The sequence below is a fragment of the Mesoplodon bidens genome (assembly GCF_964165515.1).
Source record: "Mesoplodon bidens genome assembly, chromosome: 11".
NCBI classification, from domain to species: domain Eukaryota; kingdom Metazoa; phylum Chordata; class Mammalia; order Artiodactyla; family Ziphiidae; genus Mesoplodon; species Mesoplodon bidens.
The window spans coordinates 33752943-33780737 of record NC_138167.1 but is presented as its reverse complement, the minus strand read 5'-3'; the positions used below and the strand labels follow the sequence as shown (position 1 = coordinate 33780737).

The window sequence follows — 27795 nt, the reverse complement described above, 5'->3', positions numbered from 1 at the left end:
GAGTGTGTCCAGGGCCAACCAGAGGGTGAGCTTATTTTGCTATTTATTGCTTATAGCGGGACTAATAAAAAAAGTATTGGTGAAGAAAGTTCAACAAAAGTACTGGCTTTCAGTAACATTCTCCTCTCTTCACCATCGTAGTAGAACCTTGGCTACTCTGGGGCTTTTAGTCAAACTCTCCTTTTAAACCAAGAGCAGGCAGCAAGAACTATGATAGGACTTAATTCAATAATATTTTCTCCCCAAATAAAAATACCAAGTTCATTTGTTTTACGTAAGCCCAGCTCCAATCATTCCTCCTTCGAAGCCTCTGTAATCCGCTCTCGCCAGCAGTCCGTGTTGTCACTCTTAACTCAGGTTTACTGACTGACACTTATTTGGCAACTTAATTGCCTAATGCTCTGTGACAACCCTTATGTGGTTGCTTTTTACTATTATGCAATGCGATTATTGCTCCCAAACTTTTCATGTTTTTTATACCTTATTTCCCCCAATAGATTATAAACCCTCCTATGGCAGGGATCTTACCTTTACTTATTTTGGTTTACTACCTGTTAAATGGTAGTGGCTTAAATAATAAATATTTGGTGATCGATAATACTCAACATAACTGGCACAGCGCTACATTTAATTATAGCATCAATACATGTGAAAACCACATTCTTACCCTCTCCCCTGCCAATCACACTTGCTCTAGGGGCTACATATGCAGAAGCCCTGAAGACATAGGAAGTCCTAGCATCATGGATTGGCCACGAATGTTAAAAGTTAAAGGAGGCTATGGTGTGGAAAGAACTCTCTTAAAAATCATAAAGGAAAAGAACCTAAAAAAGAATGTATACATGTATAACTGAATCACTTTGCAGTACAGCAGAAGTTAACACAACATTGTAAATCAACTGTCCTTCAATCACACAAAAAAATAAAAATGCAAAAAAAAAGAAAAAAAACCCGAAGGAAGGAGTCTAAGGTGCTTGTGTTGACATCAGCCTGTTTTACAAACAATTCCCCAGATCATGGAGCAATCAATTGGATTGAGCTTATAAACTGTACCAATAGGTTGATCATCAAAAGTAATCACTATTTCAGGTGACACTTTATAAGTTAAGAACTCTAAAACTTAATTTGTGCTTATGTGGACACAAATATTGGTGTCCAGGATTTAAGGGACATTAACCTCACTTTGAATGAAACCTGGGCATTCCACCCCCTTTTTCTGAGGTAGATTTAGAATTTGTCTGCAAAGCAAGCCTACCGCTGCCCAGCACCCAGGACATTCTGCTGTCAGCAAGACGCAGTGCAATCTGCAGCTCATCAGAACAAGGACAAAAAATGAGACTTCCTCACCCAAGCCTTCTGTCCTGTTGGAAACCACCTCTTTGTCTTAATGAAAGGAAAATCTCACAAGTAGAAAAGTTGAGAATACGCAGGAGAAGCAAAATTGTTACTTAGAAACTTGGAGTTGGGCCTCCCTCATTTTCTAGCCTTGTCATATCCTTCTGTGGCAGTTTCCCCTTATCCACAGCATATGGGTCATCTGTTCCCCATTAGGTGAGTGGACCATCTCACTCCCACTGCAGCCTGTCTGCTGGTCAGTGGCAACCCGAGGACTAGATCCATACAGACACTTTAAAATTAAAAGCTTAGGAGAGCCTGGCTGCTCCTGAGAAGACACGAGAGCTCCCTGGTGATTCTGGCACAGGCCAGCAAAGCCATGCTTCTGAAACGTGCCCCCCTGTGCTTCTGCCCGGCAGATAGCAGTGTCGTTTGTTTACTAGTGACCTTTTCTGATGGAGCTTTATTTAACTTTTGAATTAATTACATCATGCATTCCTCTTTCTACGTTTCCACACAATGCAGTTACCTAGCAGCAATTCCTCCCTGCCGCAGATTAGATACTCTTGGCCTGCCATCCTTGTCAATTCCACCCGAGACCGTCAGCCCGAGGGTGGTGCCTTCCTTCTTCATCAGTTCAACCACGGTGGAGCCCTTGAATTCCTCTGTTAAAAGAAAAGCATCTGCTTTAGTAAATGACAGTAGAAGCGCAAGGGGTTGTTTCTGTGGGTGGTGAAGGGACTCCTCCCCATAAACTCTTTGCACTTCTTCTTTTGTGGGAAAAGATCTGGGGCCTCTTTTCCATTGCAATTTGCAGAGTGTCTCATAAAGATGAGCATACAGATAAAGCGGAGCAGATATTCCATTACAGGTTATTAAAATGGGTAGTAGCAGTGGCGTAGTTCGCTCTAGATTCACAATAGTCTGACATGGCTTATGTACAAGGATAATATTCGCCCTTTGTTTTCTGTCCTTCTGAAGTGACTTTCTCTGGTGTCTCTCCTTGTTAATTCCAAAGGGAAAAAGTGAGAGTCATAAGACAAGGGGCTAGAATGGAATTTTAAACAATGATACAAAAGCATATAGTGCAGACTCCAAGTTCCCGATACATTTTTGCTGAGGAAGCCAAGTGACACAAGAGAAGAGCTTTCTACAGGTTCAAGAAAAATATTATTGACTTTTTTTTTTTGGCTTTCAGAAAACAAAGTACAATAGCTTCATGTTATGACTTACATCATTTCTTACAAAATGTGTCACAGTATGTTAAAGCAGGGTTGGTCCTCAGAAACCCCAGGGCACTTCTGTTAACCTCCCACTCTCTACTTTTGAAAATTTAAAATCTCACTGATCTTGTGGGGATAATGTCTACGCACCAAGATGGAACCCACATCTTTTGATTTTAGGCAATACAGAAAGAAAATTTTAAGACTATCCTTGCTTTCAGAAATAAAAATGCGTCAGTATTTACCTATCCAGAGGCTAACTACGATAAACATTGTTTTAAAATTCTCTGTTACGTTATCCCCCTCACTGCATACACTTTCTGGGTAGGGATGGGGAAACTGGACAGTTTTCCAATTTCTCTTGAATCAGGTTATGAATTTCAGGGGTTATGAACTTCTAGGACATCAGAGACACTCATATTAAAATTCAAGAACAGACTTTCTTTTTCAAAGTCAAAAAACTGAAAAGGTTACTTACACACCTCTGCCCTTTATTACACATGACAGAGTTAATTATAATTTCAAAATTTATGAATGCTTATCATAAAGGTTTTTAAATTGTTGCTGCTGGTCCACTATCCCATTAGCTGATTTAAAAAATTGAATCATGTTAGGGAAAGAAATAATCTCTCATCTGATCTAGTGAGGAGAACAGAGTACTTGGGGAAAGAAGGCAACAGGGACAGGCCACTGATTTTGGTGTAATAATGTCAGTCTAGGCAGGACTTTCAAGATTGCCAGATCCTGTGACCTAAGCAGCCCTGCATACTTCCTTTTTCATGGCAGTTTCATGACACTGTATATATGAGTGGTTACTGCTCTTTAAAATAGAAGCCAAGGAAGAGTCAGTGAGTGTGAGTGATATCAGCTTCATTTACTACATTTTGAATGAGAGACCAAATAAAGATAGACATTCAAGAAGCAAAATTCTTGTCAAGTCCATAAAAGCACAGGGCCCTTTACATCATTTACCAGGAGCATTTGTAACAAAAGTCCACCACAGTGTGCATTTTACCTAAGCTCTCTTAACACAGAACAGAACAACCCTCTATATATCCCATAGAGACATACATAGGCCCAACTGATAGTTGAAGAGGTCAATTTAACAAACAACCCCTATCAGTCCTCCTTGGCAGAAGGCTAGGTATAAATTATTTTAAAAATAAGGTTAATAACTAAAGGAATGAAAATTACATAATGGATGATGACTTTCCATATTACAGAGACATAATGTATACAACAATTTTACCCAACAAATTATTTGCATTTTCTTTAAATATGTAGATTGACCCTGTATGTTTAAGCACTTGATTTATAGAGCTTTACTTAAGGAGTTGGGAGCATGGGTTTTTAAGGGCCTGTCTTAAAGGTCAATCAGAAATGCACAAAGAAGCAACTATAAAATAGTAGTAACAGACAAGTGAGAAATAAGTTTCAATTAGTAAGAATTTCATTTGTACTTTGGTTTTCAGGAGTGTGCTTCCTGAATAGAGTGGGATACCAGGACATAAGTGCAGCCTTAAGGGACATGGACAATGCAGTTTCCTCCAGAAGGAACCAGGTCCTTCCCAGGTCTCTGGCTGAATCCTGAAAAGCTAGAAAAGCTAAATTCAATTAGTTTGATTTGATCTCTGTTAAAATACAAATCCATCTGGGCTACTTTTTAAACTGGTAATAGTCAATTACCCTCTTGTTTAAAAATATTTCAAATCTTTCCCCAAGAGCTAGTTTAAAAACACGAAACAAAGAAAATATTAATGTACCAGTTAACTGAGTAATTTGTGTATTCATTGATTCAAGCATTTATTGAGTGCTTACTATGAGTCAGACAATGAAACTCAAAGACAGAAAAAGTCAGAGATGCTTAAAGCCTAGTCACAGAGGCAAATGAGTCACAGGGCACCATGCCACAGTGTTGGTTGTGGGGAAGGCGGCCACAGAGGAGATGGTCCTGGCAACAATGTAAAATGAAAACTTGCTGTTCCAAATGCAACATCTATTTCACAATTTTGTCTTCTGTCTAATCTGTCTGTACTTATCAATCAGGATAAGTGGAGAAGAACAGACCTATGGCAGAATCTAAATTAGGCAAAACTCAGGGATAAAGATAGAATATTGTTGCAAGAAAATGTGCTGAATCACAAGAATGTTAACTGCCAATAAGTATCTCTAGTCCCTGAAGGACTGACTAAATCATTTATGGGTGTTTCTGAAGAAAGGAGAAAAGAAGCAGTCTGGAGAGGGAGGAACATGTTTCTGGCGTTGGCTTTCTGCTAACCTGCACTCTCCACTAGACTAATCACTCATTTTATGTCTTTTTTGGTGTTTAATGCTTGCATAATGATCTAATGGCAAGGAGAAATGAAGACAGATGCATTCATTTGCATAAATTCGCTTGTATATCAAGGCTTACTGAAAAAAGCTCGCAGTGAAACAGTGGAACTTGGGCAAATCAATATATATTAACAGTTTCTTTCTTTGTGATTTAAATTACAAATATCCCTCCCCAAATTAAGAGGATTCTGTAGTAAAGACTGCAGTCTCTCCAAATTAGCAAGCAGCACAGGGAACAGATGATACCCAACTGGCAAGGAATGAGACGGTTCTGGATTTGACGGTTTCCTTAATCACCATATTTAATTATATTAGAAAAGAAATTGCAGGTTTACATCTGTACCAGCACACACTCAACCAACAAGAATCTCACTGATAGAATGAGATTTAGTTGTCTGCTGTTTTTCTTTGGGCTTGAAATTCAATCCTCTTAATTACTGAACTCCAGAAAGTTTTCAGAAAAGTAACAATGATATCTGGCAAAAACAAGAGAAGTATGAAAAATTCTTGCAAACAAATAAGAAAATTCCATAACATAGATGGTTAAAAAATTAATATGAAGAAAACCATAGCCTTTTATAAACAAACAACTAGTTAGAAGTTAATCACAGAAGAAAAAAACCATTTAGTCTGAAAATGTAGTGGATTACATTGATTGATCTTCTAATATTGATCCAATCTCGCATTCCTGAAATAAACTCCACTTGCTTATGGTATATAATTCTTTTTATATATTGCTGAATTTTATTTGCTAATATTTTCTTAAGGACTTTTTTTGCATCTATATGCATGAGGCATATCATCTGTAGTTTTATTTTTTTCTTCGGTTTGGGTATCAGGGTAATAATACTAGCTTCATAAAATGAATTGAGAAACACATCCTTTCCTCTTCTATTTTCTGGAAGAGATTGCGTAGAGTTGGTGTTTATTCTTTTTAAAATATTTGTGTAATTTTCAATGAAGCCATCTGGGTCTGGACATTTCTTCTTTTCGGAGTTTTAAAACTACAAATTCATTTCCCTTAATAGTTACAGGGCTATTCAAATGATCTATTTCAGGTTCAGTGAGTTGTGGTAGTTTGTGCTCTTCAAGGAACTGGTCCATTTCAATCAGATGATAATCCTTGCAGGTGGGGAACTGGGCAATGGTTTTTTGTGGGTTTTTTTGTTTTGTTTTGTTTTTTTGGCGGTACGCGGGTCTCTCACTGTTGTTGCCTCTCCCGTTGCGGAGCACAGGCTCCGGACGCACAGGCTCAGCAGCCATGGCTCACGGGCCCAGCCGCTCCACAGCATGTGGGATCTTCCCGGACCGGGGCACGAACCCGTGTCCCCTGCATCAGCAGGCAGACTCAACCACTGCGCCACCAGGGAAGCCCGGCATTGGTAGTTTTTAAACCTCCCCAGGTGATTCTTATATGTAGTCAAGATTGAGAGACACTGATTTAGGGCTTAGTGCATGAGGAAAGATTGGTGGTGGAAATCAGGCTGGGAAGCAAACAAAGGAAGTGCTCAGCTTTGAGTTGTAGAAAAATTTTAGCCTGTTATTAGCGTAAAGCAGTAGATTTGGTAATGATGACATGAACTGTTGAGGAGGAAGGCTTTAGATTTGGATCAAGGAGAACCATTAGAAGGTCACTGCAGTACTATAAGGTATTAATTAAGTTAGGCTAGGTTGTGTCAACAAATTCAAAAACGAACAATGGCTCAACCACAGCAGAAGCTTATTCCACTCATATATTTACAAGCCTGCGGTGGGTGTTCCCAATCAGCAGCCTGCTCCCCTTTACAAAGAGATTCAGGGATCTCTGCTCTTTTCCATTTTGTGACTCTGTCATCCCCCAGGGATCTGGTTCCCAAACTGTGCACAAGGTGCCTCAAGGTTTCAAAGTGAACTCATGGGAGCACAGTATCTTAAAAATCTGAAGGAATTACAGTCATGTGTGATATCAGTTGGGCACACCACCACCTACTAGCAGTTTTGTTCAACATTAGAACACACAACCCTGCTTTTGTTGATGGCCTATCTTTCCAAAGCTGGGTTTTTTGGTGGTGTCTATGACAAAAAGGAAGTTCTGTGTGAAAGTCAATGAGGAACAGGAAATGAGTTTGTCAGTATTTCATTTGATTTGAAGGTCTGAGAAACTGTACAATGCCTAACAAGGACACACATACCATTACTATTTGTGATTCTTTAAATTTATACGTATTATATTTCTTCAAATGGCTACTAAATGGTTAGGAGATAATATGTATTATGTTGTTTGGACCTAACTACTTAATAAGTGGAACTACTGATATTTCACTTGACCTAGAGGTGCTGTGAAAAAATTACTGAGACATCAAGGGCTCTGTGAACTGAGAAAGTTTGAGAACTTCTGCCTTAGGACTTTATCTTGTCTGCATTTCCCTGGGGGAAGGGGAAAAAGCTCTCAAAAGCCACCACTGGCCTGCTTCTGTTCATATCCCCAGGGCAAGAACTTGTTCCACGTCCACACCTAACTGCAAGGGAGGCTAAGAATTGGAGTGTGGACAGATGCCAAGGCAATGAGGGAAGTGTAGACTTGGGGGGGCAGGTAGGCAACACATGAAAAACTGAAATCCATCATAGCTATGTGGATGGCACGAACTCCAGATACACCGAGGAAGAACTTCCCTGAGTTAGAGATAAATCAGTGTGCGGGGAGTGAGGAGCTAGGACAGACAAGCGGATCTCAAGATCTCCACCTTGTTTGACTAGGAATCCAGAAAAGAGAGGAAGCGAATCCAGAAAAGAGAGGAAGGGAATCCAGAAGAGAGGAAGGGAATCCAGAAAAGAGAGGAAGTTTGTGCTGTTGAGACTGATTGGAGGGGACAAAGTCACGTGATAGAATGCCAGTTAGAGAGAAACCAAATGAGATTTAAGTTCTAGGGAAAAACCTAGTCTTAGAATAGTTTTTGTCACACCCCAAAGGGTCTGTAAGACCCTCACCTTAGAGCCATATCACAAAAAGATAAAGACGCATTTTAAAAGCAACCACCAGGACTTCCCTGGTGGCGCAGTGGTTAAGAATCTGCCTGCTAATTCAGGGAACATGGGTTCAATCCCTGGGCCAGGAAGATCCCACATGCTGTGGAGCAACTAAGCCCGTGCGCCACAACTACTGAGCCTGCGCTCTAGAGTTCGCGAGCCACAACTCCTGAGCCCATGTGCCACAACTACTGAGCCCGTGTGCCACAACTACTGAAGCCTGCACACCCTAGAGCCCGTGCTCTGCAACAAGAGAAGCCACCGCAGTGAGAAGCCCACACACTGCAACGAAGAATAGTCCCTGCTCGCCACAACTAGAGAAAGCCTGCACGCAGCAACGAACATCCAACGTGGCCAAAAAATAAAAAAAAATAATAAAAAAGCCATGTAACAGCAACCACCATTGGCACATTCAGCAAAATAGACCCTGGGAGCTCTTTACTTACTGAAGTTCCATTCACTAGATTTTTAAAAGTATATCATAAACAGTAAAATAGAAATACTATTGATAAAATAAAAATTGAATAAAAAATTAATAGTATATTTTATTAAATATAACAGCAAGAGTATTAAAATACTATTGATATATTTATTATAAAATACTTTATACAGTAAGTCACAGATTTTCAAATGCTAGTGACAGAGATAGTGTTCTGTTCTCTCCTGTATCTCCAGTGCCTAGAATGGCACCTGGCGCTGTGGTAGGTGCTTCCTGGGAGCTACTGAATGAATGGGCACGTCAGTCCCAACACAGGGAATTATGAGCTGGAGATGAGCATCGGCTTGTGGCAAACAGAATTCTTGCTGGATGGTGCCAAAGCAAAATGATAAAGTGGCGGAATTTGAACAGGAGCAGACAGAGTTATTTCTCTAAGCTACTTTGGTTGATTATTTTTTACCATTGCCTTCATAAGGGTGATTGAGGCTCATACCAGAATACTATAGCTATTCCTGTGTATTACTTTTGGAGAGAATATTATTGCTCACAGTGCAGTCTTATCTGTATATTACTTTTAGTGGTGCCACTAGGATGTTTATCTCCCTCAGGAAATAAACAGATGCTTTTTCCAATACTCATTTCAAGTTCCTCCTAACATCCCCTGCTTCAGCAAAGCTGTTGGGCTCAAAGCTGGGTTTCTGTGATGAATGGCTGCATTTTCTGTCTCAGTTCTTGCCACCCAGACTAGCAGGGAAAGGTCTTCTGGCACTTTCCACCTTTGTATAGTGACATGAAGGATGTACCAGAATTTTTCTCACCCCCTGGGAATCTGAACATAAGTTAGATTCATGGCAGGGATGTACAGCACATAAATATTATCTCCCACAAATATTCATGTGAAACAAAATTATGATAGGTATTTATCTCCCACAGTGATGGGAGGGCTGGATTAATATCTGTAAGTTACTCAGATCACCTCAAGAGAAAGAGGATACACAAATATGTAGTACCAGCCACAAAAATCTGAGACCCCTGAAAGTATGCGATGTATAGATCAGCATTTTAAAAAATAGATAAAGCAGAAATGTGGACTCTTGGTGTAATTGACTCAGATATATTATGTCTTTTGAGCCATTTAGAAGAAATATCACTGCTTTTAAATTATGGCAATAGTAGGATTCTTTCAGTTTTCCACTGTTCCAAAATCAATAATTTAATTGTCAAAATTTTCTATTAAGCTTCCCAGTGTCACAACTTATAAGTTATTTAATTTTTTTTCATCTTAGTTTCCTTATCTGAAACAAGGATAATAAAAGTACCTACCCTTATGTGAAGAAAAAGAACCCTCCTACACTGTTGGTGGGAATGTAAATTGGTGCAGTCACTATGGAGAACACTATGGAGGTTCCTTAAAAAACTAAAAATAGAACTACCATATGATCCAGCAATCCCACTCCTGGGCATATATTCATAAAAAGCTCTAATTCGAAAAGATATGTGCACCCCAATGTTTACAGCAGCACTATTTACAAGAGCTTAGGCATGGCAACAATCTAAATGTCCACTGGCAGATGAATGGATAAAGAAGATGTGTGTGTATATATATATATATATATATACACATACACACACACAATGGAATATTACTCAGCCATAAAACGAATGCAGTAATGACACTTGCAGCAATATGGATGAATCTAGAGATTATGATGTTAAGTGAAGTAAGCCAAAGACAAATATCACATGATATCACTTATACGTGGAATCTAAAATAACAGTAGAAATGAACTTATTTACAAAACAGCAATAGAGTCACAGATGTAGAAAACAAACCTATGGTTACCAGGGGGGATGGTGGGGAGGGATAAATTAGGAGGATGGCATTAACATATACACACTACTATATATAAAATAGATAACCGACAAGGACCCACTGCATAGCACAGGGAACTATACTCAATATTTTGTAATAACCTATAAGGGAAAAGAATCTGAAAAAGAATGTGTGTGTGTGTGTATATATATATAACTGAATCACTTTGCTGTACACCTGAAACTAACACATTGTAAATCAACTATACTTCAATAAAAATATATATCTTCAAATAAAGTTGTATAATTTTTGCTATAAAATATTTACTGCTTCTCATACACCACTCTCTGCTCTTGCTTTTAGATCAAGCATAAGAATTTGTTTTCAGAATATGAGTCAAGGGTATGATTCCTAGAGAATCATGTGGTGGCATCTGGAATCACTGAGATATGTACATTCCTGTGCACACACGTGCGTGTGGGCACACACACACCTGGCCCAGAGAAGCACACACACCACACCACCACATTCATGATGAGCTGGCCCTGGAAACAACACAACACTGTAAATTAACTATACTTCAATTTTTAAAAATGGTTAAAAAAAGTACCTACCTTTAGGGTGTTGTGAAGATTAAGTGATAAAATTCTCATAAGGGACTTATTATAGTACCTGCCACATAGTAAGTGTTCAATATATATGTTAGTCACGGTATTACGGTTGTCAGCATTATTATTATTTGGGTATAGGAAAATTCCAGATATGTAGGTTGCCAATCTTCTGCTGTATTTTGATTGTTATGAATAGAAGACAAAACAATTAGCAGCAGTATTCAACCACTTGTGGAATCACAGAATCCTTTGCGAATCTAAAGAAAGCCTCTTCCCAGAAAAATTTTGTATACAGTTTCAGGGGAATTCATGGATACCCTGAACTCTATCCATGTACTCTACATAGAAATCCTGAAGATCTTAAGTCAGATCAGATTTGAGCAATGTGAAAATCAAAGTACATCCTCTGCTAGGCTGACATTTTATGAACTGTGTGCATGTCAGGTAGGGAGTCATGAAACAGCAAATAATGTCAAACCTATCAGTGACATGTTCCTACGTAGTCATCTAAAAATCAAGATGAAACCATATTCAAGACATCAGAAACACGAAGTGACTCACCTCGGTGAAACTACCCTGATTCCTCAGCAGGACTGCCCAAGGGGTGGACATTTATATCTGAGAATCCATAAGGACCAGCAAAAGGCACTGGCCAGGAGATCCAACAATTGCACTTGTCTCAAGAGCCCCAGGCAATTTTGCTTTGGGAAGGCTCCCAGTCTGCAACTTTTTACTTGCAGGTGGTTGTACTCACATTTTTAAAGTTGTTGACATGATTGAAACCTGGATTCTACAAGTGAAACTAAGCAACTTGCACAGCTAACTTTGAAATTACTCTGATCTTCAATGTTCTCCTAGAGAAGCTAACTGCATTCTTACAGCTATTTGTGGATCATTTTGGTCCAAAAATATTTTGTGAGCATCTGTTATTGTCGGACTCTGTGCTAGGGGCTAGCATTTCCAAGACCCATAATCACAGCCTCTACCTTTCTGCATTCTAAATTTCTAAGAGACAAATGTCTATACTTTCAATGAAATGTGGTTGGTGCACAGCATGGCCTGGGAGCCTGAAGAAAAACAAACAGTTCAATCCGTGGTCCTGAGAAAGCCCCTGTAGGCTATGGATGTGTATTTGGAGGTTTAAATACTTTCTTTAGGGGAGAGTAGGAAATTTACTTGCAATATTACTATTATTTCCATCCAATAGTTGGAGAAATAGACGTATCAACATTTGCTTAGCAAATTAATGAGATATTGCTGGGGGAGGGTCTTTTATTTTTGCATGACTTTTAGGATATCCTTTTGGCTAGTATCTTATATTAAATAACTATTTAGATATGAAAACCCAGAGCTCCCATACTAGGATTAGAGTGATCAGATGGTCTGGTCTGGGAGCCCAGCTGAAGAAGGGATGAGAAATATGTCTTGTTCAGCTGGGTGAGTGAGAAGAAAGAAACACTCTGTAAGCAAAGGAAAACCCTGAAATTCGAAAGGATACATGCACCCCCATGTTCATAGCAGCACTATTACAATAGCCAAGACATGGAAGTAACCTAAATGTCCATTGGCAGATAAATGGATAAAGAAGATGTGGTATATATGTACAGTGGAATATTAGCTGTAAAAAGAATGAAATAATGCCATTTGCCGCAACATGGATGGACCTAGAGATTATCATTCTAAGTGAAGTAAGTCAGATAGAGAAAGACAAATACCACATGATATCACTTATACATGGAACCTAAAATATGATACAAATCAACATATGTATGAAACAGAAACAGACCCACAGACATAGAGAACAGACTTGTGGTGGCCAAGGGGGAGGGGGAGGTAGGGGAGGGAAGGAATGGGAGTTTGGGATTAGCAGATGCAAACTATTACACTTAAATGGATAAACAACAAGGTCCTACAGTATAGCACAAGGAACTATATTCAATATCCTGTGACAAACCATAATGGAAAAGAATATGAAAAAGAATATATATGTATAACTGAGTCACTTTGCTGTACATCAGAAATTAACACAACATTGTAAATCCACTATACTTCAATAAAATTTAAAAACAAAAATTCAAAAAAAAAAAGAAAGAAAAAGGAAAACCCTGAGACAGACAGACATCAGGTAAGGCTGCACCGGCAGCTAGTGAGAGTAAGTCATCAAGGAGTTAGGAGCTTAGCTAGTGCCCAAGACAGGGAGCTAAACACTGTTCAGGGGCCTTTGCGTCTTCAAAGACAATTAAAAGAACAATGCTTGGGGGAAACATTCTTTCTGCCTGAAAAGGAAATGAAGGGAGGATAAACTTCAACAGGAAATCAGACTTCTTGAATAATCAGGACAAAATGGGACTCAGAGCTACACCTGCTTGGCCTCCTCCTTCCATGGAGACCAAAGTACCCATGAGTCTACCATGAGTGAGATAACTGGACTGAAGAGAAAAATTAAAATGAAGAAATCCCTGACACCGTTTAAGATTATCCATCCTTTTAAAGCAGTTAATCCTTCTCAAAATGGTTCACATCTGTCATCTAATTTAACCTTCAGCATAACCCTGTGAAGAGGACAACACTTCCATTTTATAAATCAGGAAACTTGAGTCTTGAAAATTGGTTTGTTAGGCAGAAACCTGTATCTGTTTTAGGTGCATGGGATTGCCTTCTCATATAACTGAATGCTATAAATGTTCAAACAGTCATAAAGTAATTGCTAAACAATGGATGCAAAAACATGTAGTTGAAATACTACTGAGAAAGGAGCTGAAAAATAAGGCCAGCCTTAGGCCAACTCCAAGCCACCAGGGCAACAGTAAATCAGTAAATCCATCCCTATCATTTTGTTACAGATGTCAGAGGCATTTATTTGACTCTCTTGTTTTATGAGACATGATCCATTTCAAAGGAACAGATGGAAAACCGCAGTCACTGCAGATAACCAAGAAGCAAGGCATCAGGGGAGCCCTGTGGACTCTCCATGGAGAAGGCAAGCAGCCTGCTGCAGTGAGTTTCCGTTTTATTCGAGCCCTACTGAGACCCCGCTGGAATCCAGAACTGGAGGAGGCTGTGCTGCCCACGTCAAGGATAGCTCCCCCATCCTACATCCACATCCTCCCTGTCAGCTTCTTCTACCCTGACAAGGAGGGTAGCCTTCTCTCCTGGTCCCTCTCCTGGTCCAGCTCTTTTTTTCCTGCTCTACTTGAGAGACAACATATTCTTGTCTCAAGAGAAAGGCTCCCCCTTAGGGTGAGCAGCAAGGAAGTGAGCAGACCAACCAGAGTCATTATTATTTCCTTTGCTCAGTCCATACTTGTATTAGTACATCAATTGTCATATATAACACCACCTTATCTAACTGTCTTGTAGCCTCAATCTGAGTATGAAATGTTTCAGTTCTTTCCATCCATCCATCCATCTATCCCTCTCTTCATCTACCTCTCCTTCATCCATCCATCCATCCATCCATCCATCCATCCATCCATCCATCCATCCTTCCACTGGAAAAATCTAATGATCATTTGCTAAATGGTAGGCACCTTGCTACCTAGCAGTAAACAAGACAGACTTCATCGTTGCCCTCAGGAATTTATATTCTAGTAGGAAATGCAGATCCCAAGCAATTAAAAAAAATAACAAATCTGATTAGTGATGATTAGTGAAATAAAGAGTGAGGGTTCTAGTCTGGGGCTAACTAGGGAAAAACTGCTTGAAAAATATTTGCAGCTAGTTCATTATGCCCTGGAAAAATCAGCCATATTGCCTTGGGCAAGTCACTAAACCCTCTCTGGGTATTAATCTCTGAACTACAAAATGAGAGAATAGAACTAAATGGTTTAAAAAGTACCACATTTCATTGACTCCAAGACATCAGCACTTTTAAGGAACGCTATTGTTTTATCTACCACTAAGAAATGCTGCCAATTAAATTACAACATAATGCTTTCTTACCACTAAGTTTAAAATTTTTTTGTACTTACAGATGAACTCGAAGTGCATACCTAAGAAGGAAGATGTAAGTTAAAGTCAGTTAAGGGACTTCTTCACATTCACTTTCTGAACCAGTGTCACTGATGTCTTTATTTGCCATATGACATTGTCCTCTGGACCTCAAGAACACTGATGATGCCAATTTCTCAGAGAGGGCATGTTACTGTCTCCTGGTCTTTCTTCCAAGCTGCTGAGACCCCTTTTGGCAAGTTATGATGCTTATGCTTCCTTGATCTTCCCCCAAAGTGTCAACAGAATGTTTTAGAAAACAGTGCATGTTCCTGCCTCAAACGGTCCTTAAATGATTTATTGCCTGAAACTTCAAGGGGTTGCATTTATCCAATCATATTACCAGGAATTACAACCAAGTAAGAGCATGCACAGGCAATAACGATGACATCACAACCACTGTAGGTTGGAGAACAACTGTAAGGTGCATCCTGGTTTCATGGTAGTTAAAATGGGGGGGGGCGGTCTTCAAATGAATGAAATACGGTGTTTCTCCAAACTCCCCTTTCAACTGAAGTTCTTAGGTACCCAAGGATGGAGGAGGCCACACAGACACAGTTCTAACTAAATCCCTTGTCCTAACTTCAGCTCCTCCTATCTGTTTTCTCTTCTGTTTCTCCATGTAAGATTTTGTTTCCAAAGAAGTTTCTTCTGGGAAAAAACAGGGGTGAACCCACTCTCAGCTCTGGCATTCTGTAAGTCTGTAATAATAATGCACAACTAAAGCTACTGACTCAAGCTTCCAGGACCTTCACTGCCACAGGCTTCTTCTAAAGCCTTGGTAGAGGTAGGTCCTAGCAAGATGTTCACATGGTCACATGGTTTTGTAAAATCTTTTTTTTTTTTTTCAATAGAGATTTTGCCCATGTTTATTGAGACTTACTACAATGAAAAAAAATTACAGCTTTAATACGCAAAATCCCTTTGTCCTTTCCAGTGTCTTTGACATTTAAAGTGGCTGTTTAATCTATTTCATTTTTCCCAAATTAAAATCTTAGAAATGTACTTACATGTCTATTTTGTATTAACCCAACTTTACTTGGTAGCATTCCCTTTTTTTTTTTTTTTGCTTTATAACAAATTTAATCAGTTATACATATATATATATATATATGTTTCCATATCCCCTCCCTTTTGCGTCTCCCTCCCACCCTCCCTATCCCACCTCTCCAGACGGTCACAAAGCACCGAGCTGATCTCCCTGTGCTCTGCGGCTGCTTCCCACTAGCTATCTACCTTACGTTTGGTAGTGTATATATGTCCATGCCGCTCTTTCACTTTGTCACAGCTTACCCTTCCCCCTCCCCATATCCACAAGTGCATTCTCTAGTAGGTCTGTGTCTTTATTCCTGTCTTACCCCTATGCTCTTCATGACATCTTTTTTTCTTAAATTCCATATATATGTGTTAGCATACAGTATTTGTCTTTCTCTTCCTGACTTACTTCACTCTGTATGACAGACTCTAGGTCTATCCACCTCATTACAAATAGCTCAGTTTCATTTCTTTTTATGGCTGAGTAATATTCCATTGTATATATGTGCCACATCTTCTTTATCCATTCATCCGATGATGGACACTTAGGTTATTTCCATCTCCAGGCTATTGTAAATAGGGCTGCTATGAACATTTTGGTACATGTCTCTTTTTGAATTATGGTTTTGTCAGGGTATATGCCCAGTAGTGGGATTGCTGGGTCATATGGTAGTTCTACTTGTAGTTTTTTAAGGAACCTCCATACCGTTCTCCATAGCGGCTGTACCAATTCACATTCCCACCAGCAGTGCAAGAGGGTTCCCTTTTTTCCACACCCTCTCCAGCATTTATTGTTTCCTGATTTTTTGATGATGGCCATTCTGACTGGTGTGAGATGATATCTCATTGTAGTTTTGATTTGCATTTCTCTAATGAGTAAAGATGTTGAGCATCCTTTCATGTGTTTGTTGGCACTCTGTATATCTTCTGTGGAGAAATGTCTATTTAGGTATTCTGCCCATTTTTGGACTGGGTTGTTTGTTTTTTTGTTATTGAGCTGCATGAGCTGCTTATAAATTTTGGAGATTAATCCTTTGTCAGTTGCTTCATTTGCAAATATTTTCTCCCATTCTGAGGGTTGTCTTTTGGTCTTGTTTATGGTTTCCTTTGCTGTGCAAAAGCTTTGAAGTTTCATTAGGTCCCATGTGTTTATTTTTGTCTTTATTTCCAATTCTCTAGGAGGTGGGTCAAAAAGGATCTTGCTGTGATTTATGTCATAGAGTGTTCTGCCTATGTTTTCCTCTAAGAGTTTGATAGTGTCTGGCCTTACATTTAGGTCTTTAATCCATTTTGAGCTTATTTTTGTGTATGGTGTTAGGGAGTGATCTAATCTCATACTTTTACAAGTCCCTATCCAGTTTTCCCAGCACCACTTATTGAAGAGACTGTCCTTTCTCCACTGTACATTCCTGCCTCCTTTATCAAAGATAAGGTGACCATATGTGCGTGGGTTTATCTCTGGGCTTTCTATCCTGTTCCATTGATCTATCTTTCTGTTTTTGTGCCAGTACCATACTGTCTTGATTACTGTAGCTTTGTAGTATAGTCTGAAGTCAGGGAGCCTGATTCCTCCAGCTCCATTTTTTGTTCTCAAGATTGCTTTGGCTATTCGGGGTCTTTTGTGTTTCCATACAAATTGTGAAATTTTTTGTTCTAGTTCTGTGAAAAATGCCAGTGGTAGTTTGATAGGGATTGCATTGAATCTGTAGATTGCTTTGGGTAGTAGAGTCATTTTCACAATGTTGATTCTTCCAATCCAAGAACATGGTACATCTCTCCATCTATTTGTATCATCTTTAATTTCTTTCATCAGTGTCTTATAATTTTCTGCATACAGGTCTTTTGTCTCCTTAGGTAGGTTTATTCCTAGATATTTTATTCTTTTTGTTGCAATGGTAAATGGGAGTGTTTCCTTGATTTCACTTTCAGATTTTTCATCATTAGTATATAGGAATGCCAGAGATTTCTGTGCATTAATTTTGTATCCTGCTACTTTACCAAATTCATTGATTAGCTCTAGTAGTTTTCTGGCAGCATCTTTAGGATTCTCTACGTATAGTATCATGTCATCTACAAACAGTGACAGCTTTACTTCTTCTTTTCCAATTTGGATTCCTTTTATTTCCTTTTCTTCTCTGATTGCTGTGGCTAAAACTTCCAAAACTAGGTTGAATAAGAGTGGTGAGAGTGGGCAACCTTGTCTTGTTCCTGATCTTAGTGGAAATGGTTTCAGTTTTTCACCATTGAGGACGATGTTGGCTGTGGGTTTGTCATATATGGCCTTTATGATGTTGAGGAAAGTTCCCTCTATGCCTACTTTCTGCAGGGTTTTTATCATAAATGGGTGTTGAATTTTGTCGAAAGCTTTCTCTGCATCTATTGAGATGATCATATGGTTTTTCTCCTTCAATTTGTTAATATGGTGTATCACGTTGATTGATTTGCATATATTGAAGAATCCTTGCATTCCTGGAATAAACCCCACTTGATCATGGTGTATGATCCTTTTAATGTGCTGTTGGATTCTGTTTGCTAGTATTTTGTTGAGGATTTTTGCATCTATGTTCATCAGTGATATTGGCCTGTAGTTTTCTTTCTTTGTGACATCCTTGTCTGGTTTTGGTATCAAGGTGATGGTGGCCTCGTAGAATGAGTTTGGAGTGTTCCTCCCTCTGCTATATTTTGGAAGAGTTTCAGAAGAATAGGTGTTAGCTCTTCTCTAAATGCTTGATAGAATTCGCCTGTGAAGGCATCTGGTCCTGGGCTTTTGTTTTTTGGAAGATTTTTTATCACAGTTTCAATTTCAGTGCTTGTGATTGGTCTGTTCATATTTTCTATTTCTTCCTGATTCAGTCTTGGCAGGTTGTGCATTTCTAAGAATTTGTCCATTTCTTCCAGGTTGTCCATTTTATTGGCATAGAGTTGCTTATAGTAATCTCTCATGAGCTTTTGTATTTCTGCAGTGTCAGTTGTTACTTCTCCTTTTTCAATTCTAATTCTATTGATTTGAGTCTTCTCCCTTTTTTTCTTGATGAGTCTGGCTAATGGTTTATCAATTTTGTTTATCTTCTCAGAGACCCAGCTTTTAGTTTTATTGATCTTTGCTATCGTTTCCTTCATTTCTTTTTCATTTATTTCCGATCTGATTTTTATGATTTCTTTCCTTCTGCTAACTTTGGGATGTTTTTGTTCTTCTTTCTCTAATTGCTTTAGGTGCAAGGTTAGGTTGTTTATTCGAGATGTTTCCTGTTTCTTAAGGTAGGATTGTATTGCTATAAACTTCCCTCTTAGAACTGCTTTTGCTGCATCCCATAGGTTTTGGGTCGTCGTGTCTCCATTGTCATTTGTTTCTAGGTATTTTTAAATTTCCTCTTTGATTTCTTCAGAGATCACTTCATTATTAAGTAGTGTATTGTTTAGCCTCCATGTGTTTGTATTATTTACAGCTCTTTTCCTGTAATTGATATCTAGTCTCATAGCATTGTGGTCGGAAAAGATACTTGATACAATTTCAATTTTCTTAAATTTACCAAGGCTTGATTTGTGACCCAAGATATGATCTATCCTGGAGAATGTTCCATGAGCACTTGAGAAAAATGTGTATTCTGTTGTTTTTGGATGGAATGTCCTATAAATATCAATTAAGTCCATCTTGTTTAATGTATCATTTAAAGCTTGTGTTTCCTTATTTATTTTCATTTTGGATGATCTGTCCATTGGTGAAAGTGGGGTGTTAAAGTCCCCTACTATGAGTGTGTTACTGTCGATTTCTCCTTTTATGGCTGTTAGTATTTGCCTTATGTATTGAGGTGCTCCTATGTTGGGTGCATCAATATTTACAATTGTTATATCTTCTTCTTGGATCGATCCCTTGATCATTATGTAGTGTCCTTCTTTGTCTCTTCTAGTAGTCTTTATTTTAAAGTCTATTTGGTCTGATATGAGAATTGCTACTCCAGCTTTCTTTTGGTTTCCATTTGCATGGAATATCTTTTTCCATCCCCTTACTTTCAGTCTGTATGTGTCTCTAGGTCTGAAGTGGGTCTCTTGTAGACAGCATATATATGGGTCTTGTTTTTGTATCCATTCAGCCAATCTGTGTCTTTTGGTGGGAGCATTTAGTCCATTTACATTTAAGGTAATTATCGATATGTATGTTCCTATTCCCATTTTCTTAATTGTTTTGGGTTCGTTATTGTAGGTCTTTTACTTCTGTTGTTTGTTGCCTAGAGAAGTTCCTTTAGCATTTGTTGTAAAGCTGGTTTGGTGGTGCTGAACCCTCTCCGTTTTTGCTTGTCTGTGAAGGTTTTAATTTCTCCATCAAATCTGAATGAGATCCTTGCTGGGTAGAGTAATCTTGGTTGCAGGTTTTTCTCCTTCATCACTTTAATTATGCCCTGCCACTCCCTTCTGGCTTGTAGAGTTTCTGCTGAGAGATCAGCTGTTATCCTGATGGGGATTCCCTTGTGTGTTATTTGTTGTTTTTGCCTTGCTGCTTTTAATATGATTTCTTTGTGTTTAATTTTTGACAGTTTGATTAATATGTGTCTTGGCGTATTTCTCCTTGGATTTATTCTGTATGGGACTCTCTGTGCCTCCTGGACTTGATTAACTATTTCCTTTCCCATATTAGGGAAGTTTTCAACTATAATCTCTTCAAATATTTTCTCAGTCCCTTTCTTTTTCTCTTCTTCTTCTGGAACCCCTGTAATTCGAATGTTGGTGCGTTTAATGTTGTCCCAGAGGTCTCTGAGACTGTCCTCTGTTCTTTTCATTCTTTTTTATTTATTTTGCTCTGCAGCAGTTATTTCCACTATTTTATCTTCCACCTCACTTATCCGTTCTTCTGCCTCAGTTATTCTGCTATTGATCCCATCTAGAGTATTTTTTATTTCATGTATTGTGTTTTTAATCGATGCTTGATTCATCTTAGGTTCTTCTAGGTCCTTGTTAACTGTTTCTTGCATTTTGTCTATTCTATTTCCAAGATTTTGGATCTGGGAAATAGAATCTTGGATCATCTTTACCATCATTATTCTGAATTCTTTTTCAGGTAGACTGCCTATTACCTCTTCATTTGTTAGGTCTGGTGGGTTTTTATCTTGCTCCTTCTCCTGCTGTGTGTTTTTCTGTCTTCTCATTTTGCTTATCTTACTGTGCTTGGGGTCTCCTTTTTGCAGGCTGCAGGTTCGTAGTTCCCGTTGTTTTTGGTGTCTGTCCCCAGTGGCTAAGGTTGGTTTAGGGGGTTGTGTAGGCTTCCTGGTGGAGGGGACTAGTGCCTGTGTTCTGGTGGATGAGGCTGGATCTTGTCTTTCTGGTGGGCAGGTCCACGTCTGGTGGTGTGTTTTGGGGTGTCTGCGGCCTTTTTATGATTTTAGGCCACCTCTCTGCTAATGGGTGGCGTTGTGTTCCTGTCTTGCTAGTTGTTTGGCATAGGGTGTCCAGCACTGTAGCTTGCTGGTCGTTGAGTGAAGCTGGGTTCTGGTGTTGAGATGGAGATCTCTGGAAGATTTTCGCCGTTTGATATTATGTGGAGCTGGGAGGTCTCTTGTGGACCAGTGTCCTGAAGTTGGCTCTCCCACCTCAGAGGCACAGCACTGACTCCGGGCTCCTCAATTTTGGATGATGTGTTGTCTATTCATGTATTTCACAGATGCAGGGTACATCAAGTTGATTGTGGAGCTTTAATCCGCTGCTTTTGAGGCTGCTGGGAGAGGTTTCCCTTTCTCTTCTTTGTTCTCACAGCTCCTGGGTCTCAGCTTTGGATTTGGCCTCGCCTCTGCGTGTAGGTCGCCAGAGGGCGTCTGTTCTTCGCTCAGACAGGACAGGGTTAAAGGAGCAGCCTCTTCGGGGACTCTGGCTCACCCAGGCCGGGCGGAAGGGAGGGGCACGGAGTGCGGGGCGAGCCCGTAGCGGCAGAGGTCGGCGTGACGCTGCACCAGCCAGAGGCGCGCCATGCGTTCTCCCAGGGAAGCGGCCCCTGGATCCCGGGACCCCGGCAGTGGCGGGCTGCACAGGCTCCCGGAAGGGCGGCGTGGGCAGTGACCTGGGCCTGCACACCGGCTTCTTGGCGGCGGCAGCAGCAGCCCCAGCGTCCCACGCCCGTCACTGGGCTCCGCGCTTTCAGTCGCGACTCGCGCCCGTCTGTGGAGCCCTTTAAGCAGCGCTCTTAATCCCCTCTCCTCGCGCACCAGGAAACCAAGAGGGAAGAAAAAGTCTCTTGCCTCTTTGGCAGCTCCAGAGTTTTCCCGGACTCCCTCCCGGCTAGCTGTGGCACATTAGCCCCCTTCAGGCTGAGTTCTCGCCGCCAGCCCCAGTCCTCTCCCTGCGCTCTGACCGAAGCCCGAGCCTCAGCTTCCAGCGCCGCCCGCCCCGGCGGGCGAGCAGACAAGCCTCTCGGGCTGGTGAGTGCCGCTCGGCACCGATCCTCTGTGTGGGGATCTCTCCGCTTTGCCCTACCCAGGTATGTGGGGAGTTTCTTGCCTTTTGGGAGGTCTGGGGTCTTTTGCCAGCGTTCAGTAGGTGTTCTGTAGGAGCTGTTCCACGTGTAGCTGTATTTCTGGTGTACCCGTGGGGAGGAAGGTGATCTCCGCGTCTTACTCTTACGCCATCTTACCCGGAAGTAGCCTGTAAAATCTTAAAAAGACATTTTTGTATTTTTTTCCTGAAAAAGCTGCCTACCCTCAAATTGTATAAGCTTTGGGTACCACAAAAACCTACACTTTCCTTTGGTCACACCATTTTACATCTCTATACCACTTGAAGAGGCATCTAGCAGTGTCACATTTTCTCATTTGATTCTCACAGAAACTCAGCATCTTAAAGATGAAAACACAGAAGCTTTTCAAGGTTAGATGATTTGCCTAAGGACACCATATCAGGCAAACCATTTTGCTAGAACTTAAAGCCAGGTGCTCTCAACTCAGAATTCAGGCTTCTTTTCACAACATCACTTTGGTTAACATGGGTTGCCTTGGGTTGGTAGGTTGCCAAAGTGACTCTCGCCAAAAAAAAAAAGTTCCAAATTCTAACAAAAAAATTCTAAGACTGTTTTTCTTTTTCTTCTTGAATGTAAGTATGAAACACAAAACCACGTGTGGTTCAAGCGGATTGTGAAAGTCACTTTCACGCAACGGGTAAACTGATTTGTATTGAGTTAGTGACCTGCCAGACCGTCATTTGGAAAGCCACAACAGTCCCAGAAAATAACAACTTTGTGTTGAAGTTCATGAGAAATATGCTCAGCTGAATGCTGAAAGAAAAGTCTTCCTCTTTCTTTTTGTTGTTGTTTTGTTTAATCTTTGTTCCACTCAGTGATATACACACACAGGAACATTTTTTTCTCATATCTGAAATCTCGATATATATTTCTTGAAAAAATATTACTCCTGTCTTTTTTTCCTCCATTGCATATTTCTCTTTAACAGATTCATCATGTGGTCTGAATACAATATCCACCCATGTTATCAAGTATGAACAGGGCAGAGAACAGTTTCTTTTTAAAAGCACACTGCCCTACCAATACCTTTAAAATCTATTAAAGAATATCTCACCAAGCCCAGGAGAGCATTACAATAATTGCTTCTCCTAGCCAGGTGAAAAAGAACATATCTGTCAACAAAGAAGTGCAGAAGCAATTAACACCTCAACACTCTACTGGGAAATTGCTTAAATTAAAGAAATAACAGGGATGCATCCTGGTTATTGTATTTCTAATATTTAGTCACTCGCATGGCTGTAGAGTGCCTCAGTCATCCCCCCCCCCCCCAGCACAACAGGGCCAGGTGCTAGTGTGTGCGTGACTCAGGGTGTATTTGGATGTTGGCATGTGTGGTGCATGTGGTTCTTTGGTCACATTTCTCAGAGGCTGAATGCAGAAATAGGGCTGGTGTGTGCACTGATGCAATTCACATGCAAGGCTATGTATGTCTTAAATCAATAATTTCTCAGGCATAAAAAACAGCTTTCTGGATTCTGTGCTGCCACAATGGAACTGCCTTGTTCATCCTCTTCCATGGCTGGGCTACTAAACAGAAAGTTTATGTTTACCAAGCCTTCAGTGCATCAGCAGAGGCTGAGCTGGTGAGTGAATCAGAAGGGTAAAAAGCCTCGTTAGTCACCAGCAAGATCTAGAGAGAGTCTAGAAGTCCAATCCATCATCTCGTCCTCTTCCCAGTAATGTTACACGGCCTCTATTGAGTGCAGTCTAGGTACACAAACCTGATTAGGGTTTTGAGAGGCCCAGAAGCTGAAAAGAGGGCTTGCACCTCTGCAAATCTTAGTCAAGGTAAAATGCATTTCTTTCCTTCCTCCCCACCCCACCCTTAAGGCTCAGCTGTTTTTTTTTGTTTTGTTTTTTTGTTTTTTTGCAGTACACGGGCCTCTCACTGCTGTGGCCTCTCCTGTTGCGGAGCACAGGCTCCGATGTGCAGGCTCAGCGGCCATGGCTCACGGGCCCAGCCGCTCCGTGGCATGTGGGATCCTCGCGGACCAGGGCACGAACCCGTGTCCCCTGCATCGGCAGGCAGACTCTCAACCACTGCGCCACCAGGGAAGCCCAAAGCTCAGCTGTTTTAAGAGGGACCAAAGTCACTCTCAGAATTCTCAGAGAAAATCACATAGGCTGCTCTAGTTCCCATTTACACAGGGGAAGTCAGGTAAAAATGAAAAAAAATACCTGCAAAACACCTATCCTTCTGAAACTATTTCAAAAAATTACAGAGGAAGGAACACCTCCAAACTCATTCTATGAGGCCACCATCACCTTGATATCAAAACCAGACAGAGATACCCCCCCAAAAAAGAAACTTACAGGTCAATATCACTGATGAACAGAGACGCAAAAATCCTCAATGAAATACTAACAAACCGGATCCAACAATACATTAAAAGTATCATAAACCATGATCAAGTGGGATTTAACCCAGGGAGGTAAGGATTCATCAGTAACCACAAATCGATCAACGTGATAAGCCACATTAACAAAGTGAAGAATAAAAACCATATGATCATCTCAATTGATGCAGAAAAAGCTTTTGATAAAATTCAGCACCTATTTATGATAAGATACCATGCAAGAAGAATAGCAGCAACAAACGCATAAAGATGCTGCAGGAGACTTCGGAGGAGGGCAGTTTGTTCACCTTGTCTGGTGGTTGAATTAAATCACAGATGATCTTAAAGGTCATCTGGTTCAAGACCTACCTCCATTTGATTTTATTTACAGTTACCATCCAGTCCTGTCTGAATACCCCCAGTGTGAGAAACTAATCTTCTCAGAAAGCTACCTATGTCTTCTTCAGACAGTTTAAATGAATACTAACTACATATATTAGGCACCTTAAAGGTACTGGGCCTGAGTTAGTATGCTGTGGCAGACAGACGCTAAGGTGGTCATTCATGATGCCTAACTTCTGACTATGAGGCCTTGTATTATCCCCTTTTTTTGAGTGTGGGTGTCACCTGTGACTTGTCTCTAACCAGCAGAATATGGCAAAGGTGCTGGGATGTATGAGATGACATGTAGGTGATTATGCACGTAAGACTGTAGCACCTATCTTGCTGGAGCCTTTCCTGCCCTTGTGGGTTTTGGAAAAGCAGGCAACTGGGTTAGGGCTGAAGGCCTCTGGCTGGCAGCCAGCAAGAAACGGAAGCCCTGAACTGAATTCTGCCAACACCCTGAGTGAGCTTTGTGAGACCCTAAAAAAGAGAACCAGAGAAGCTATGTCTCGACAACTGACCCATAGAGACTGTGAGACCATGAATGTGTGTTGGTTTTAAGCTGTGAAATTTGCAGCAGTATTGACACACAGCAATGGATAGCTAATACAGATGCTTTATAGGCACTAACTTATTACTCTCTCATTTCACACAATAGGAAAACTGATACATGAAGCGTGAAACTTCAGCAACCAGCCAAAGTTCACATAGCAGTAGGTGGCAGGACCAGAATTCAAATAAGGGGCAGGCTAACTCCAGAGTCTGTGTTCCCAGCCAGGAAGGTAGGTTGCCTTTCCATACTTCTTAGAAAGTTCCACCTTAAGTTGCTTCCAAATCTGATTTCCTATAACTTACCCTTATAGCTTGGGTGAAAAATCCAAATGCACGTACGAATCTGATACGTTAAATGAATGAAGCAGGCCATCTGTGACCTGATCAGCAGGGTGCAGACATGAAACAGAGTGAAGGGCGATGGGTACGGCCTCACGGTATTTGCTGGCCAAGTGTATCTAGGCTGCCCTCAGCCAGTGGGATGATGTTGGCTGGTGACCTCTGACACACAAGTTCTTGTTATGCTTCTGAGATCACGGGGGACACATGGACCCCTTTTCCATATGACTTAAAATATGACATACCAGTACTCATTTTTGTTTCCAATCTTCTCTTTTCTTCTACGTAAATGAATGGCGATACCCTCACATTTTTGTTGTTCTCTCTTGCAGATGAGCTTCTTGACACATGGATAAATATTTACAAGTTTGTCAGCTCTGTGTAGTATCTGCTGGCAGGCATGCCGCCTCCTCTCCTTCTCCATCTGCAGGGTTGGGTCTGGTATGTCCTCCAAGATGTGGTTATGCCAGGCGGCTCCAATCCACTAATATTCCTTGTTGTCATTATAGTATTTTTAAAAAACCACCCAGGTATTACACAAATACACTTTAGTGGAAGATTCAAATGATACAGAAGTATATGGCTCAAAGCCTGAGGGTGCCCTTCCACACTCTCCCTCTAATCCTCCTCTCATCTCAGAGGAAACCACTGTCAAAGTTTGTACCCAACTTCCATTCTCTTTTCAGGCAGAAACATTTAACCAAAATTGGGTTAAACCACGCAATGCTAACTTGCTGTTTTCTTCTCATTTCTTACTTTTTTAAAAAAAAATTTATTTATTTATTTTTGGCTGCATTGGGTCTTCGTTGCTGCACGCGGGCTTTCTCTAGTTGCGGCGAGCGGGGGCTACTCTTTGCTGCAGTGCGCGGACTTCTCATTGCAGTGGCTTCTCCTGTTGCAGAGCACGGGCTCTAGGCACATGGGCTTTAGTAGTTGTGGCTCACAGGCTCTAGAGCGCAGGCTCAGTAGTTGTGGTGCACGGGCTTAGTTGCTCTGTGGCATGTGGGATCTTCCCGGACCAGGGCTTGAACCCATGTCCCTGGCATTGGCAGGTGGATTCTTAACCACTGCACCACCAGGGAAGTCCCTAACTTGCTGCTTTCAACATGGCAATATGTTTGGAGATCTTTTCATGATGTGGTCTATAGGTTTACCTCATACTTTTTAACAGTTTTATAATCTCTCTTAGAATGGCTGCACCCTAGTTTGTTTGACCATTCCTCAACTGATGGATACTTTAGGTTGTTTCCAATACTTCAATAATAAGCAAAGCTCCAATGAACATCTCTGTATATACCAATTTGCCGGCACACTTTATTCCCAGATCTACCCATTTTCACGGTCAAACACACTTTGCCTGTCCAACTCCTGGACGACTAAAGGGATTCTCGGTCCCCACTTTTCAACAGTGAGGCACCAGAGTTGGGAGAGGTCCCTTTCTACCCCTGGAGTCACCCTCCTTCAAAGCCAGTGATGCTTTCCCTCAGAGGCAGTGAGTGATGGTGACAGTGGCTGTTGGGGGCTACCTGAACTTTTTCAAAGCATTTATCAGATTGGGATGATTCTCAAAAATTACCACATCTTATAAGTAGGCAAGTATGGTTACATCTTTGTGCACAAGTGTGAGGATTACTGTAGAATATATTCTCACAAATGTTGGGAAAAGTGCATATATTTTTAAACACTCTGATTGATGCTACCAACGTGTCTTCCAAAAATTTTCTATTCCTGCCAACAACATATGTTTCTGTTTTCCTGTATCCTTGATAGCACTTGATATAATCAGCATTTTAAATATTTGCCATTTCATTTTTTTGCAAACTTCTAATATTTTCTTCCCTTTATTCCTTGTGTCTGGAGAGCAGAAGAGGAGTCCTTGCCACCATAATGACTACCACC

General features: G+C 40.6%; 1 protein-coding gene across 11 annotated transcripts in view; it reads right to left on the bottom strand.

The window, feature by feature from the left end:
- GRIP1 (glutamate receptor interacting protein 1) overlaps positions 1–27795 on the bottom strand; it is a gene marked incomplete at its 5' end in the record, with an annotated part of 731133 nt that overhangs the window by 177822 nt on the left and 525516 nt on the right. For all 11 annotated transcript variants that reach the window (XM_081250285.1, XM_081250289.1, XM_081250291.1 and 8 more), the window contains one exon: positions 1865–2000. In XM_081250285.1, the coding sequence (XP_081106411.1) occupies positions 1865–2000 (136 nt within the window). The remainder of the gene's footprint in view (positions 1–1864; positions 2001–27795) is intronic.